This window comes from Nicotiana tabacum, chromosome 18, assembly GCF_000715075.1.
Source record: "Nicotiana tabacum cultivar K326 chromosome 18, ASM71507v2, whole genome shotgun sequence".
NCBI lineage: Eukaryota > Viridiplantae > Streptophyta > Magnoliopsida > Solanales > Solanaceae > Nicotiana > Nicotiana tabacum.
The window spans coordinates 121,736,530-121,755,179 of NC_134097.1; the positions used below are offsets into that span (position 1 = coordinate 121,736,530).

Consider the following 18,650-nt stretch of genomic DNA (forward strand, 5'->3'; position numbering starts at 1 on the left):
ATCTCCTACATTGCTTATCTTAGATTTGAAATTATTATATTCAACTAGGATTAACCTCTTAAATAACCGATTAATTAGTTTAGCCAAAGATTATCATTTTTTGGTCAAACACTACCCACTAAGAATTTTGCTGGGATAGATGATCCATCCACCCATAGCTAGTGGTCTCTAGTTCGAGCATGATAATAAAAAAATCATGAAAAGGAATTCATTTACGAGGTGCATATCCGAATTAGTCAACGTCCATTGCAGTTACCGAACAACAGTTACCGAACAACAGATGAGAAACCAAAATTTTAAAAAAACTCCAGCTAGACTCCTTTTCTTTTTCAGTTGGGCTATCAAGAAACAAGTGGGTAGATGGAAGTAGATACCGCTATATATAAACTTCCATACTGTCATAATTTTCTTAAATCATCTCCATATCATCTCCACTCCTTTAAAGAACAAAAACATTAAAAAGAGAAGGGAGAGGTGGTGTTGTTAAAAAGAGAAGGGAGAGGTGGTGTTTTGGAGAAGATATATATAAACAAATAGTAGTGTACATATAATTATATATACACATATTATTTGCTAAAGAGAGAAGATGGGAACGGTTGGAGAAAAAGATATTAAGATCAGTAGAGTTTCTTCACATGATCATGGAAAAGAGCTTGATGCTGGTGCCCTCTTTGTTCTTAAATCCAAAGGTTATATCTTATATCTATATTCTGTATATATTCCATATTTCATATGTATATCTTTTCCCTTTCTTTCTTTGTTTTTTTCTTACATTTCCCAATCGTAATGCTTTATTTCCCATCCCTTATCATTCTCCTTCTTTTCTTCTTTTTTTAAAAAAAATAGTTGTATAGGGGACCTTGGCATAACTTATAAAGTTATTGTCATGTGACCAGGAAGTCATGGGTTTGAGCCATTGAAACAGCCTCTTACAGAAATATAGGATAAGGCTGCGTACAATAAACCCTTGTGGTCCGGCTTTTCCCGAACCTTGTGCATAGCAGGAGCTTAGTGTATCGGGCTGCCTTTTTATTTTTGTAGTTGTATCGCTTTGACTCAAACTTTTTTTTAAGTTTACTGTCTTCAATTCTATGTCTATTTCCAACCTATCCTTCAAACAAGCTGAACATAGTACTTTTCAATTAATAGAAAAGTCATCACATAACTAAAAGATTCTTTAAACACTATTGTAATTAATGTCATATTATAATTGGAACAAGAAACAATTTAAGCCATAGTTTCAAACTTTCTTGTTTTATGGTGGGGTTTCTTTTGGCCGTTTCTCTGATTCCATATACTTACTGTAGTCCTCAACTACTATCAATCATTAATGTGCTAAAGCTTTAAATTTTGATGGTCAGAGACAAAGAAATATAATAAGGATGGTCTTATATAACCAAATATGTCTTGTTCTATGACATGATATGTTAATTGATAGGATATGATGTTGTTGAGCCACGCACTTACTATTGCTGCCATATAATACCTACTCAATTGATGTTTTTTCTTAAAATTCTAATGGATGTGGCATTTGAATTCCCGTCGTCTGAAAATTTATACTGTATAAATATGATCTAAACAAACTTTTTAAGAATATTTAAATATTTGAATCCCCTTAAAATAAGAGAAGTACACGTTCAAATCTCAAGTGATGCATATTATATTATTAGTATTTTGACTTCTCTTGTAAGAATTTCTGGCCCCGTCATTACCTCCATATATATACTTGACAAAAAAAATTGTGATACACAAAATAGATGAACTTATTATATAAAAAAAGCAAGAATATAATTTATAAAACTTGATTCATGACCTTTAGTTATACCAAGAAATTTATAGTTTAAAAAATAAATAGTTTAGTTCTATCTAGGTACTTGAGAATCTCAGCAGAAGTACTTCATAGTTTATTCTTGACCAGCTTGATTCGAGTTGGCTAGGGTTCTTGCCACAACTAGTCCATTAGATTTTTTCCTCTAATTTATTTGTTAGAAAATTCAAATACTATTAAAGTGGGACAACTCTAATAAACTTCACCTACTACCACAACTGAATTAAAAAAATTCGATCGTCAGACTTAGCTAAGCTAATCGTCAATATTGTTGACTGTCTGACCAAGTTATACATCTTAAGGAAACATCACAAACATCCTCTTACAGAAATGCAGGTTAAAGGTGCGTACAGGGCGAATATAGTGTTCTGTCGGTGGGTTCAATGAACCCATAATTTTTGACGCGGAGTAAGAATTTATATGTAAAAATTCATTAAAATTGCAAAAAAAAATATAGATATGAACCCAAAACTTTAAAAATATAATGAATTCAATGCAAAAAAAAACCTTTAAAGTTGAACCCATAGGATTTAAATCCTGGATCTGCCTCAGCTGCGTACGATAGACCCTTGTGGTCCAACCCTTTCCTGAACCTCGCACATAGCGGGAGCTTAGTGCATCGGACCGCCATTTTTATGTGTAGCGCCAATATTTAGTTTTGAAGTGAGTTTCCTATTAAACGGGAATTAAGGTTTTAATTTTGTTGCAGGATCATGGGTGCATTGTGGTTACCACTTGACAACTTCAATAGTAGCTCCTCCTTTGTTAAGTCTTCCTTTTGCCTTTGTTTCACTTGGATGGTGGGGCGGTATCCTGTGTCTTGTCATCGGAGCTCTGGTCACATTTTACTCATATAACCTCTTGTCTAGGGTTCTCGAACACCACGCTCAGCTCGGCCGCCGCCATCTCCGGTTCCGCGACATGGCCAACGACATTTTAGGTATGTAACGACGTTTACACCTTAAACTTTGATATTCGACGTATAAAACTTTTAAATCTAAAATTCAGTTACTTAACTATTTTATATAGTAAATGCAGAATATTAACCTAAAAATAAGTAACCTACCACAATACATAAACATATAATATGATAAATGTAGAAAAGAAAAAGTAGAAATTTGTATGTTTGTTTCATATTTATGTGATGTGATGTGATGTACATTAAAGGAACCAGAATGGGGTCATTGCGACTTGCGAGTCGTTGGTGTGTGATTAAGAAATTGAGTTATTGCTACAGTAAAATTTAATAATTTTTTATAGTATTTGAAGATTTGCACAAAAGAAATATTGATATACAAGTAGGATTATTCTATATGAAAAAAGTTGTTTCCAAAATTTATTGTAAGTGATCAAATGTGTTTTCACATTTGATGTATCCAATATTGCAACGTTTTGAGTTGCCTGCATCTTTTCTTCTTTGCTTTGTGTTTCTCTTTTTCGTTTTCTTTCCTTTTTGAGATTTCCTTTAATTTTGAGCAGCCACCAAGTTTGAAGAGTCATGCTTAACAAGGAGTATTAATCTTCATGAGCTATAAGCTTTTGTGATCATTAAAAAAAGGATTTATAATAAGTTACCATAAGTCAAACTAGACGGAGAATAACCTGCAAATTTTAATTCTCGAAAGCGAGTGAATCAGTCTTCTTATACCTCTTTCCTCCGTTTGTTGTCTCGTTATATAGTTTTGAATAATTTTTATATTGAAATTTGTTGCTTTAAATATGTAATCCGAATAAGACTCGTGAGTTGATTTTCTTAACAGAATTTAGCCCCCACCTGTATTTAGCACAATCACTTTCCGTTGGCCAAATCGACTTTTCTTTTTCTTCCTTTCATGTCTTATCTTTGGGCCCATAACTGCTACTTGATTGTAGAATTTTCTAATGAAATTAGTGATCACGAAGTGTTGGAACATTATATTTCCAATTTAATAATTTCTCTTTGACCACCAACGAGAAAATTTGCAGATAAAGTTGAAGTGTTCGTCCTTAATAAATTGCTTCAATTGAAGAACAAAAAAAGTTATAATATAGGCGATATCAATTGATAAGATTAAGTTTAGTTATATTAGTATGTTTACTTTAATTACATCTAATGACTTTTTAAAGTCTTTTATTACTGTCAGATATTTATATGTCAGTAAAAAATATTCTTTTTGGACTAAGATAAACGGTGTAGTATTCTTTTTCAATTCCAACTTCGCATACCTGTATGAAACCAGTACATTTTCTTGAAAGCTCTTACGTATTTATTTACTGGTAATTATCTGGATTTACCCAATAGCGATGAAATATTACAGGACCAAGGTGGGGCAAATATTATGTGGGACCAATTCAATTTATGGTATGCTATGGTGCTGTCATAGGTTCCACTCTTCTGGGAGGACAATGTATGAAAGTAAGTTCTTGAACCAAAACTAAGCCAACTTTTGGGAGGATACTAAATTAAGTAATTATCACAAGGATGGAGGTTTAATTTTTAGGCACTGACGGTATAAAAAGTATTTACACAAAGGGGCGTTCATGGTTCGGTTTGGATCTGTTTTCCTTTTAAAAAATCAAATCATTTAAATCGGTTATTCAAATATTAGAACCAAACTAAACCAATTAACTAGGTTTTTTATAGGTTCGATTTATATATGTCGGTTTTATCGGTACAAGTTACATACTGATGATACAATAATCTTTATATTATCAGTGGATATAACATAAATCCCATAAAGAGGGCAAAAAGAGCAGCTCGGTGCACTAAGCTCCCGCTATACGCGGGGTCCGAGGAAGGTTCGGACTATAAAGGTCTATTGTATGCAACCTTACCCTACATTTTTGCAAGAGACTGTTTCCACGGCTTAAACCCGTAACCTCCTGATTCCACATAAAGAATAGCAATAATTTTCTTATAAGTAACTCTTTATCTTTCTCTTTTTTTCTTTTGGCAGGCAATATATTTGTTGTTAAACCCAAGTGGGACTATGAAGCTATATGAATTTGTAGTCATATTTGGAGGCCTAATGTTGGTCTTAGCTCAAATGCCATCTTTTCACTCACTTAGGCATATCAACTTGATTTCTCTGCTACTTTGCCTTGCCTATAGTGCTTGTGCCACAGCTGGTTCCATTTACATAGGTATTTTATTTCTATTGCAAAGGCTTATACATTTATTTTTACCAACACTTATTTTTGCAATAATTATGTAACAACTCCTAATATATTTCCCAGGAAATTCATCTAAGGGACCAGAGAAAGACTATTCGATCAATAGCGATAAGGAAACGCGCATTTTTGGCATTTTTAATGCAATTGCTATTATTGCCACCACATTTGGAAATGGCATAATTCCTGAAATTCAGGTTAGTTGATACAAGAATAAATATTAAGATATTCGAGAAATTCAAATATTTAAAAATTATACGAAAAGTATTATACGTTGCAATGTGATTACAGGCAACAATAGCGCCGCCGGTGAAAGGGAAGATGTTTAAAGGGCTATGCATTTGTTACGCCATGCTATCAACAACTTTTTTCAGTGTAGCCATTTCTGGATATTGGGCATTTGGGAACAAAGCTGAGGGCCTCATTCTCAGCAACTTTACACATAATGGCCAGAATCTTGTCCCAAAGTCATTTATCTTCATCACTAACATTTTCACCATTCTCCAATTGTCCGCTGTTGCTGTGGTATGTACATTCTCTATGCATTCTGAAAAAGAAAAAAATACTTTCACCTCTCCATGCCCCTAAAAGAAAAGAATTTAACTTTTATATATTTACAGTATAAAATAATATTTATTTTATTAGGTCATTTAAAATATAATTATAGGTAATTCACTCGTAATAAGTGGTAGTCAAAGGTTTTTTTGCCAAAATTAAGGTGTTTGACCAAGCTTTTTGAAGGAAAAAAAATACTTTTGAGTAGAAGCAGAAGTATTTTTGAAGAATCAGAGAAAAATAGATTCTCTCCAAAAACACTTTTTTGAAAACCACTTTTGAGAAAAATACGCTTAGAAGTACTTTTTAAAAGCTTGGCCAAATACTAATTGTTGCTCAAAATGCTTTTCAAATTAATTAGCCAAACACAAATTACTTCTCACCAAAAATACTTTTTTGAAAAGTACTTTTGAGAAAAGCGTTTTTCAAAATAAGCAAATTTTAAAAATTTGGTCAAACATGCTATTAAATAGTTTCCCACCCAACATAAATAGCGGGCGAATGTATATATTAGTGTATAATATATGTATATTGGCTAGCGGTTGTAAATATTTTGGCCAAAGGGTCAAAGTGTTAAAAGCCCTTAGTTTCCTAAAACTTAAGGCATATTATAACTGCTTTAACAGGATAATTTATAATGATAGTATAAGAAAATTTTACATTGTAAGTATATAGAAGTTGAGGATTTAGCTTATATATGTAAAGAATATTGCGCTATCTATTGTGACGCACAAAACCTGCCTTATTTTTAAGACTATTAATTCCATTTTTTTTGTAACAAGTACTTGTTATTATCTATAGGTGACTTAAGAATATAAAAGTTCTTTTATGATCCCTTAGTAGATAAAAGTTAAATTAAATCCGAAATAAAGGGCAGCCCGGTGCACTAAGCTCCCGCTATGCGCCGAGTCCGGGAAAGGGCCAGATCACACGGGTCTACTATGCGCAACCTTACCCTGCATTTCTGCAAGAGGTTGTTTCCACGGATTAAACTCGTGACCTCCTGGTCACATGACAACAACTTTACCAGTTACGCCAAGGCTCCCCTTCTAAATCCGAAATAAAGGATTTCACTTTAATACTTGGTGTCATGGTATGGTTTATTTGCTGCAGGTGTATTTGCAGCCAACAAATGAAGTACTAGAGAGAACATTTGCTGATCCAAAGAGCAGTGAATTTTCTACCAGAAATATAATTCCAAGACTAATATCTCGATCAGTTTCAGTAATCATATCGACTACAATAGCAGCAATGCTTCCATTCTTTGGAGATATAAATGCAGTGATTGGAGCATTTGGTTTCTTGCCTCTTGACTTTGTGTTGCCTGTTATCTTCTACAACTTGACATTCAAACCATCAAAGAGAAGACCTATTTTCTGGTTTAACATGGCAATAGCCCTTGTTTTTTCAGTCTTAGGAGTCATAGCTGCTGTTGCTGCAGTCAGACAAATTAGTCTTGATGCCAAAACATATCGATTATTCGCAAATGTCTAAGCAAATGAACTAGTCCTATGATAGTATCATTTTCTTCTATTCAAATTATAACTAGTCGTAGGACATCTTGCTGCCTACGTATACGTTATAATGTAGAAAAGAAATATATAATATAAATTGAGCACAAACACATTCTTGAATATAATTTGAACCTGTATCATATACAGTTTGACTTGGTGGATATTGTCCGTAGCTCATATTCCACTGTCTTAAAGCAAGTTACCACTCTTTTGAGTGTTGATTACTTAGAAATGGATCATAGCTACCAAAAAAAATCAATTCAAATAAGAGCATTCTTGACTTATAATACCTAGGAAAAATGGCTCAAACAAATTACCAAATGAATGTTTCTTCAGAAAGAAAGAATTAGAAGAGTGATGAAGACATCCCCAAAATCATTAGAATTCTTCATCGTGCTATCTCGGAAGCAGGAACGAATGTAGCCTTTTGGCTGCAGGTTCATTTGAACCCATAACTTTGGACACGAAGTATAGCTAGATATGTATGTAAAAACTTACTAAAATCTCAATAAATATTATATTTGAACCCATAATTTTAACGGTATAATCAATTTTGTGCAAAGTTGAAGCCATTAAATTTCAATCCTGAATACGCTTCTGCTCAGAAGCTAACATGATCATTCTTTCTCCAATTTCAAAGGAGGCAATGGTTCAGAGTTTTCTTCTTGGGGATGGTTCAAACTCATCCCTTGAGGTTCAGATTGCTCTTCTTGATATTTCCTTTGCGTGTTTTCTTTGAATGTACCGGCAATAACCTATAAAAAATGGTATATTAGTATATGGGTTTATATTTGTACGTTGGCACGTAAATAATTTTTATTCTATCAAGTTTAATTGGCCTACAATAACAAGTAATTCTCCTTATCAAATTTAGGTGGCATATATCAAGGACCTAAGTAGTCCAATCTTCATACATTAAGGATCATTTTGATCATTTTCTCTTTAATTTACTATTGACAATAGTTTAAGATATAGGAAGAGTCAAACTAGAGCTACTTAAAAAAGTGTAGAAGTATAGGAGAGATAGGTGAGAGAGGCTCTGACTTCTCTCTTTAATTATTATATCCTCCTAATATGGTCCCACCCCCACCCCTGTACTGGACCCACTCCCCTCACCACTACGAAAATCGTCCTACACACTGGATCCCACAGTAGCACCAATGGATATAGAAGCTTCTTCAATGAAGAACTGCTTCAAAGAAGTCCTAGCGGACAACCACTTGACAAAGTCAAGCGTCTAGCACCCAAGTTACCACCAAGTGGAGGTAGCTCTAAAAGCTCCATTGGAAGAAGAAAACACTGAGGAAACCTTCCTAACCCATGACCAAAAAATGAGAATCTACAACTCTTGGAGATTCTCAGTGATCATCAAAGTATTTGGGAAGAAAATTCTCCATCATCTACCCAAACCAAAGCTACAACAACTATGGTGCCCAGTGAGCACCTAACGATCATTGACTTGGCCTGGTACTTTTTCATAGTGAAGTTTCAAGAAAAAGTTAATATGGAAAAGGTCCTGCATGGAGTCCCATTGTTCATTATAGGCCATTTCCTCTCGGTCCGAAATTGGGAACCCAATTTTGTTCCGAAAAAGTCCAAGATCCAATCAACCTCCATATGGATCAGGTTGCCCCAATTACCCACCGAGTTCTTCGACAAGGAGATTCTATAAAGAGTGGAAAGAAAAGTGGGGATACTATTGAAGGTCTATCCTTTCACATCTACATTTTCAGAGGCAGATATGCACGGATTTGCATCTCCCCATAGACATCCCACTTAGAACTTCCGTCGTAATTGGAGAGCACATGCAGCAAATTGAATACGAGGGAGGGAATATTATGTAAGAGGTGTGGGAAGATAGGCCACACAACGGGGAAATGCACGGCTACACAAACTCTGGAACCATCTGAGAAGCCGAAATCATCTACGGCGGAACCACAACCAAAGGGAGGCAACGATTGGATAACAGTGGAGTTCCTAAGATGGACCAGAAGGAAAGCAAGAGCATACTATCCACCAAAAGAATAACACACGGTTGAGAAGGCAAGTGGAAGGGAAAACATTCATGTATCATTGGCGACAGGTAAATTTGTCGTCCTTGGGGACTTGGGGGAAAGTGAGGCCAGGGCTGAAACCCTAACGAGCCAAAGAGCCCAGGACCAACGAAAAGACAATGGGGCCAAGATTTTGAGCCTAGATGGGCCAAAGGACTTGGGTCGAGAATGGGATGGTCAAACAAACCTTGACCGAGTTTTAAACCCATTTAAGGTTAAGGCATTTAACCTACAACCTGGGCACGTGCCTAAACCCAACACTAAGAATGGCCACATGAAACCCACATACCAAAACCAAACACGCTCCTCTCTAAAAGAGCATATGTTCTAATGGAAAGTGGAAATTGCTAATAGAGGTAAGTTTAATATACTCGCCCAATCCAAAAATGATACCATCCATCTTCCCTAAGGATCATATCATGGGTTCCACGACTAGAGTCAAATCTACATGTGATAGCCTCAGATTTGCTGAAGGAGAAAGAGAGTTTCTCTCTCTAAGAGAACTACCTACTTAGAACTCTATTTCTCCTCTCCCCTCCCACTATATTGACCCTTCAAATAAATTGGCAGTACCCATCACCTCTGAAATATTTGTAATGATGAGAAAACTTTGTGCACAAAATCCAACTAAGGCAAATGAAGCCTTAAAAACTACTAAAGGATGCCTTCTACAATCCAACATTGTTCTACCCCCCCCCCCCTTACTCCGATGGTAAACAATCAAAATAACATGCAAACTCCCCCCCCCCCCCCAAACCCAGAACCTAGAAAGGGAACCATTGCCTCTAATGGTAACAATATCCCCACTACCACCAGACCACCTTCCCACTTCTTGGATGGAAATGGCATTGCAGGGAGCAGCCTTTCCGCTGACCCTCTCAATAGGGTCCTTGTCAATCATTGTGGTAATCCAGAACCCTCATTACTTAGCTAAGATAGTCATTATATGCCTCAATCATGCAATGTTGAACTATGGGCACCAACTATGGCTGGCAACCTTGATACAAGCTGAGGTGGCACTCAGCTAACAACAATGACACCAACCCAGCTGAGTGCCCTGATGGATTAGATCAACAACTCCCTTCCCTTCTTCCCCTTAGTAACACCAGGGGAGGAGATTGTAAGCCCCACATTCTCCCAATGGACACCAACATGGACCATGACCCCACCATCTAGAGAAACCCAAATAGCAGGATCAAAAAATGTCCACGAGCACCTACAAGCCTCCAACACAGAGCTGGAGGCCCAGATTGCAAAGTTGGGAGTACCAAAACAAAGGCAATGCTCCTACAACAAGAGGAGTTAATAGAGTTCAAAAGACCTGGGGAGAAATACTTATCGCAATATGCCCAAAGAGTATGAAATTGTGCGGGGTAAGCCTAAGATTAGCCTCAAATCCAAACTCAGGAGACTCAGCTATAAGACTAAGCCCAGTTCTGATACAGGAAAACAAACAAGCCAGCTCTTTACAAGTGAACTTGGAGGACAATCCTGTGAAAGGGAAGGCTAAATGCCTGAAAAGGACGTCCTCACCACACAACAAGTTGTTAATGAATTTCTTCATTTGGAATGCTAGGGGTGCCAACAGTAGTGAGTTTAGGAGGCACTGAGCTGAGATGGTCAAAATGCACAAGCCTGCTATGCTAGTCCTCCTAGAAACTAGGATGACTAAGCACAAACACCTGATTCATGAACTGGAATTCTCTGGGCAAATCCAAAGCCCAGCTATTGGCCTGTCTGGAGGCATAGTCATCATGTGGAAGGATGATCTGCTCAAAATTGATAAAGTTTTCACCACATCCCAGGGCATTAATATCATGGTCAAGGTAATCCAATCTTTCAACTCTTAGCTTTTCACTATTTTTTATGCTAGCAACACTTATGCACTTAGAAGAAACCTCTAGTAGCAGCTCAGAACTATACCTGATACCTATCATGGAAGCTAGCTAGTAGGGGGACTTCAATGAAGTCCTGAGAGCTAGAGACAAGTATGGGGGAAATTGTATCTCTGCTCCTCGGGCTAATATCTTCTAGCAATGCATAAATCAATGTAAGCTGATTGATCTTGGTTTCAAAGGTAGCAAATTTACCAGGACTAATATGAGATATAGGAATAGAAGTCAGTTAATCCTGGAAAGACTATACATATGTCTTGCTAATGAGGATTGGATCCAAGAATTCCCTTCTAGTATAATTATCCACCTTCTTAGAACTCACTCTGATCACGACCCTATGCTAATCAATCTTGGTTCAGGTCCAGCAGCCTCTCTAAACCATTTAGATTTGAGCCTATATTGTGCAGCCACCCCTCCATCACCAATGTGGTGTAGCAGGCCTATGAGAGTAACTGTAACCTACTTGAGGGAACTATCAAATTCCAAGACCAAGTTACTACTTGGAACAAGATAGATAACATCTTCCATAAGAAGAAACATCTTCTAGCTAGGCTAGGAGGTATCCAGAAATCCAATGCATATCCCTTCAACCCTTACCTTCAACATCTAGAGTGTCAACTCCTAGAAAACTATTCAGTCATTCTGAGAAGTGAAGAGGAATTCTGGAAAATTAAATCTAGGATAAACTGGCTAATGGAGGAAGATGCTAACACGAAGTTCCTCCACATCTCCACTCTCAATAGGAGAAGAAGGAATAGGATTCTGTCCCTCCACAATGAGGCAGAGGATTGGATAGATGACCATAAGGGAATTGATGATGCCATATTCCAGTTCTATTTATCCCTATTCATCACTGACCATCAATCTTCTACCAAGAGTAGAGATACCACCCCTTACGACTCTCACACCCTTTTCACATACGGATCAGAACATTCTTAGTGCTCCTTTGAGGAATAGTGAGATAAAGATTGTTTATTCCCATTCAAACCTTTCGAAGCCACTAGGCCTGATGGCCTACACCCAATGTTCTACCAAAAGTACTGTAATATCCTTGAGGGTAAGTTAACCAGTTTTTGTAAGTAGGTCTTTCACACCCTTGAAATGAACCCTGAGGTTAACACTACCCATCTGAGCCTAATCCCTAAATGTGCAAATGCAACTGTGCTGAAGAACTTCAGATCTATTGGCCTATGCAATACAATATACAAATTGATCACTAAAATCATTGTTAACAGAATAAAGCCTATATTGTCATCGCTCATAGGCCCTAGCCAAGCCAGCTTCTTGTCTAACAGGAGGGCCTGTGATAATGCCATTATTGTGTACGAATACATTAGTCACTTTAAGAAAATGAAAGGTATAAATGCCAACATGATCCTAAAGATTTATATGGAGAAGGTCTTTGAAAGATTAGAATGGTCCTTCATCAGAGACACACTATTTTCCTTTGGTTTCCCTAGCATCACTACCAAGATGATTATGTCCTACATTTCCACCAGTTCTATATTTATGCTTGTCAATGGGAGTAGGACTGTGTACTTTAAGCCTAGTAGGGGCATCAGACAGAGAAATTGTTTGTCTCCCTATATCTTCATCATATGTATGGAGAGACTATCTAGAAGTATTGATGCAAAAGTGCATAATGGGAATTGATTCCCTATCAAAATCAGTCAAACGGGGCAAAAAATATCCCATCTCTTCTTTATAGATGATCTCACTCTCTTTGCTAGAACAAACATTAAGAACTGCAATACCATTATAGAAACTCTCTAGGAGTTTAGCTGTAAGTCTGGCCAAAAGGTAAATAACATCAAGCCCAAAGTTATCTTTTCCACAAACTGCCACCAAGAGAAGTAAATAGACTAGCCAGGATATTGACCATTAAACCTAGTCTCTCTTTTAGTAAGTACCTGGGCTTTTCCATCTTTCACAAAAGACCCACCAATATAGACTATCAGTTTATCATTGATAGTATGCAGGCTGGAAAACCCATTTTCTGAATATGACTGAGAGAACTACATTAGCTAAATCCTCTCTTGGGTGCATCTCTGGCTATGTCATGCAATAAATTAAGCTCCCAGCTCAGATGTGCAACCAAATTGACAGGATTCAGAGAAATTTCATCTGGGGTACCACTACAGCTAAAAGAAAAATACACCTAGTTGGGTGAAAAACTATGATAAAGTCTAAGGAGGAGGGTGGCTTGGGAGTGCAGACAGCTGGTAACAAAAACATTGCCACTCACACTAGCCTGGACCGGAGGATGTACAACAATACCGATGCCCTGTGGGCCAGGCTTATGTTCCAGAAGCATTGTACTAGTTCTAGGCACATTGCCTCTAAGACTTGGCAAAATGTCAAAAATGGTTGGTATGTTTATAGTAAGGAGATAGAACTAAACTTTATGGTGACAAATGGATCCCTGGTATGGAGATCCTTAGGAGCATCATCAGTGGTCCACTCAACAAGGGCGAGGAGAGTGTGAACGTAGGCTCATGCTACAAGTAGGGTCACTGGGACATTGGTAATATCTCTTTTGACCTCCCTCAGGAGGTAGTTACTACTATTAATTCTATCTGTGTTAATCCTAATTCTGGGAATCTGGATAGGATGGTTTGGAACCAAATTGGTAGTGGCCTCTTCTCAACTAAAACTGCCTATACCCTCATAAAAAGTCTAAACCATCATCAAGATCACAATTCCAGGAAAAACTTCAACTAGGTTTGGGGCTAAAAACTGCCAAACAAGATAAAATATTTTTTTTGGTTAGTAACCCATGCTAGGCTCCCCACAACTCAATACCTCCACTCAAGGGGTATGAATCTTAACCTTATGTGCTTCTTCGGTAACAAAGAGGAAGAAACCATTGAACACCTTCTCTTCAGATGTGACAATGCTAATCAATGCTGGCAGAAGTTAGCCGAGCAAAGCCATTTCAATCTCAGCATCCCAAACATTGTAATAGCCAAACAAACTGAGTGCACACTTTTAACAAGGTAAAGCACCAACCCTTCAATGACATACTCAAATGGAGGCACTTAATCCCTTTCTGCCTTTGGCAATTTTGGATAACCAGGAACATCAACAGTTTCAACCATAGGAAGGATCATGTCCCCTTTAGAGTGGTCATTAACAAGGCTGCAAAATTCATGCACATAGCAATAAGAGGAAAAGAGCCCAGACACAATATTGTTGTCTCTATTAAATGGCAGCCCTCTAGGAAGGGTTGTTACAAGCTAAACATTGATGGTGCTTACCATCAAAAAGATAACACATAGGGGATAGGAGGGATAATTAGAAATAGCAATGGGGATTGGGTCACAGGATACATGGGGAAAATCAAATACACAAATATCCTCCATTATGAGCTAACAACTTTCTTGCATAGCTTAAAAATGGCAATATCAAACCATCTAGTGCTCTTAGAGGCCGTTGTGGACACGACAGAGGTAATACAATGCATAAACAATGGTCATCTGATATATGACCCCCTGATTTGTGAATGCAGGTCTCTCCTAGTAGCGCTGGGACATCCACCAGTAAATCACACATTTAGAGAGGCAAATAGGGTGGCAGACAAGTTGTCAACAGAGGCAGGGAAGCAGTTGAGGGCAGGAATCAACTTATTGGCAATTCCTCCGGTGTTCGTCGATGAAGTACTATGGGCAGACACTTTAGGAGCTATTTTTGAAAGAAACGTTAAAAGTTGTAATATTGTAAATGCAGCTTTGGACTACTCACTGTTTGGTATGATGAGCTTAACTCCTCAACAGCCCAATGTAAAAATAATCTTAACTTAGTATTATAAATATAGTATTCTTTTGGCAAAAAGAAAAAAAGAAAATTAGAGCCACTTACTTGAACTTTTCCAGCAGCAATTATTGAACCACAAACAAGACCACCATAGACAATTCCTTCAGCATTTGCGATGGACATTTTAAGCTGAGCAACTTCACGACGAACACCCAATGTTTCAACAGTTACATGTGAACCTTTCACATACAAAATTTCATAGAACCCCTGCAAATATATGGATGGACCAAATATTTTTGTCATATGCTGCAAAAGTAAGTAATATTTGGTATAAAGGTCAAAGTTTAAATTTCGGGTGCGAGTAAGTTTTTTCCCTATATTTTCTTGCACCTAGGAAGTAAATGACATTGTTATATTATGCAATAACAAAATCAGAAGCGGATCCAAAATTTCAATAAGAGATGGGTACATTATTACAAGGAGATGAATCCAGAATTTATATTTGGTTGGTTCAACCTATAGGTTCTTACCATGAATCCATTACCATTTAGAAACTATAGGTTCTTGCAATGTTAATCATTTTGAACATATATACCTATCTCCATATAAAAAATGCTGGGATCATTGAACCCCATTGAATATATGTTATATCATCCACTACTATTAGCTTAAATATGAACATTTAGTTTAATTATATAAAATTTTGCGATAATAATAGAAGAATAAAAATTTTAATGTATTAGATTTGGGGATTTTGAATGAATAAAACAAATAAAAAAAGAAAGGAAACGAAAAACACTTGATTAAAACAAAAGTGGTGAGACTAGACATGCCTACGACCATGAGATTTGAACTCCTAACTTCAATTTCAATTGTAAAGGTGCACCGAATAATCATTGCATTATAGGACTCTTTAAGCTTGGGTGCGCATATATATATTTATTTAAGTAATTTTAAAAAAGTATAACATTGTTATACATAGTATAGAGAAAAAGAGTCTAGGTTCATGTGCACCATACTCCTCCATATAGAGACGCACCTAAACAAAACAACGGATGTGCGACCATCAAGGCTGTAATGGGACAGATATGATTTCTTTACCCCTAACAAAGGTTTTCGGTTCGGAAAAAAAATCCTTATAGGGAACGCTTCCTCTTTTAATGGGCCTTACGCAGAGCATATCCGAATTAGTTGGGGCCCAAAATGGGTACCGCGATGGAAAACCACACACAGAGAAAAGGAGAAATTTGTGGAAATGGGAAAGCCAAAAAAAAAAAACGAGGAAATTGTTGAGAAAAAAATACTAACAACTAGTTACTTGCCTCACATTTGAGGATGCCACCAATTGAATGACCAAGATCAACCTTTGAAATGGTCCCAGTAGCTGAAAAAATACACACAGATTCACCATTTATTTTACTCAATGACCAAACTTTTTCAACAAGATCCTGCAAAAAGTAATAATTAATTAATTCAGTGATTATAGTTCCAAGCAATCAAAACATTAACAAATTACTGTATTGACCATCAAATATATCTTACTTCTCCAGGCTCCACTATAACAACAGCAGGAGTGAACTCACTCCCCATTGTTAGTGCTGCTATCCCACCTTCACCAGAAAAAACAAAAAATATACATTATTATTATTAGTCTTTTAAGTTGAGATATAATCAAATAAATTTTTAACAACCAATACTATATACATCAACCCCAAATAAGCCACTTTCCTTTTTCTTCTAAAACGAAGATTAATAGAATGGAGCAAAATGCAATAGACTTTTTAAAAATCAATTGACTGATTACTTTTACCAAGTAATCAAAAACCTTTTTTTTTGGCCTCACATTCGGTGTTCAGTACTTGCAATGTGTTCCGACTAATCTTTATTCGTGTTGTATAAGACTTTTAAGGAGAAAGTACTTCCTACCAGAATTTTATCTATTTTAAGGACCCAGTGCGCTCCCTATTCTATCTATGCTTATCCTCATTGGGTGTTTACACCAATCCTAGCGTGCATTACATGCGTTTGTGCATACACTTATATCAATTAACCGTGATTAATTTACGTATATTTTCACTACATAAAATCACTTAAACATAATAAGTTGAATAATTAATTTGGTGTAAACACTCGGTGCAGGTAAGTATTTTCCGTACCACAATAATCGAAGATATCAAAAAAAAAAAACCAAATCAAATAAAATAAAAAAATATATACCACTCGATATGAGTAACTTGTAGAGAGAAAATTCACCTTGAGAAGCTAAAACTTGTAGTAGATTAATTTTATTACTACTGCCCAAAGACCTTCCTCTACCTCTTTTTTTGTGAGCATTCACTAGTTTAGGATTTTCCTCTTCATTCACCACCTCTGGCTCCTTTCCTTTTTCATTGCTTATTAATCTGTCTTCAATTACAGATTCTTCCATTGGTATTTGTGTCAAGGGCTTCACTTCATTCGATTCCAATGGTTGAGCAGAAAAACCATTGTACTTCATATCCTCCATTATTATATTAATATAATTGTAGAGTATTTTTAGATTGTCTAGAAATACACCTGTGAAATACAAAAGCAAGAAAAAGATTATTTGTTTATAAATAATACATATACAGAAGAAAGTATATATATCTCGAGCGCTTAATGTGGGAATCTAGACGAGATACAATGAATTTGACAGAATCTATCTTGTCTAGCTTGAACTTTACATGTATGTATGTGTGGAAAAAAGATAACACATACATATCTCGAGTCTTTAATTATCATGGGAGTCTAGACTAGACACAATGAATTTGATAGAATCTATCTTGCCTAGCTCGAACTTTATTGTATGCATATGTAAAAAAGAAAGTGTTACGAATATAATACCTATTCTCTCGGGTATGCTTACTGTAGTAATCTAGACTAGACAGAATGAAATTGACGGAATTCATCTTATCTAGCTCGAGCTTTAAATGTATGTGTGACAGAAAGAAAAAAATTGTTGTTTATGAATAATACATATACAAAAGAAGTATCTCGGATATGCTTACTGTGGTAATTAATCTAGACTAGACACAATGAATTTGACTTATCTAGCTCTTTAAATGTGTGTGAGAGAGAGAAAGAGAAAAATTATTGTTTATGAATAATACATATACAAAAGAAGTATCTCGAGTGAGAATCTTGATTATATTAGATACGATAAATTTGACAGAATCCCATTCATGTCTAGCTGAAACTTTACGTATGTATTCGTATGTGGAAAAAAATTGATGTTTATGAATAGTACATATACAAAAGAAAGTATCTCGAGTGCTTAACATGATAATCTTGACTAGGCACAGTAAATTTGACAAAATTTCATTCCTGTCTAGCTCAAATTTTACGTATGTGGAAAAAAATTAGTGTTTATGAATAGTATGTATACAAAAGAAAGTATCTTGAATGCTTATCATGGTAATCTTGACTAGACACGGTAAATTTAACAAAATCTCATTCCTGTCTAGCTCAAACTTTACGTACGTATTCGTATGTGGAGAAAAATTGGTGTTTACAAATAGTACATATACAAAAGAGTATATCTCGAGTGCTTACCATGGTAATCTTGACTAGACACAATAAATTTGACAGAATCTCATTTCTGTCTAGCTCAAACTTTATATGTATGCGTGTTTAAAAAATATAAATTGAAACACACGTATATAGAGAGCAAAATTCACTAACTTTAAATCTTAGATTTACCAACAAAGTACGTGTGCTCACAAAAAAAAAACAGAAATACACACACCAAAACCAACACACTTATAGCAATGAGGAATGAAAAATTTAACTGTGGAAAAAGATGAAAAGGCAAACCTTTCAAAGTTTTATGAACGTCAAAACCTGGTGGTGAAGAGGAGGAAAAGCTTTCTTAAGCACAATT

General features: G+C 36.1%; 1 protein-coding gene across 1 annotated transcript; it reads left to right on the forward strand.

The window, feature by feature from the left end:
• Positions 1-346: 346 nt before the first annotated feature.
• On the forward strand, positions 347-7,201 carry LOC107769938 (GABA transporter 1-like). Its single transcript, XM_016589197.2, has 7 exons — positions 347-689; positions 2,538-2,768; positions 4,126-4,223; positions 4,765-4,951; positions 5,045-5,175; positions 5,270-5,503; positions 6,647-7,201. Exons 1-7 carry the CDS (start codon positions 587-589, stop codon positions 7,025-7,027), a joined length of 1,365 nt encoding a protein of 454 aa, XP_016444683.1. The 5' UTR covers positions 347-586; the 3' UTR covers positions 7,028-7,201.
• Positions 7,202-18,650: the final 11,449 nt, after the last annotated feature.

Coding starts and splice junctions, on each gene's coding strand:
- LOC107769938 (XM_016589197.2), top strand. CDS start 587: ATGGGAACGGTTGGAGAAAAAGATATTAAGATCAGTAGAGTTTCTTCA. Junction 690..2,537: donor CTTTGTTCTTAAATCCAAAG/GTTATATCTTAT, acceptor ATTTTGTTGCAG/GATCATGGGTGCATTGTGGT. Junction 4,952..5,044: donor AGCTGGTTCCATTTACATAG/GTATTTTATTTC, acceptor TATATTTCCCAG/GAAATTCATCTAAGGGACCA.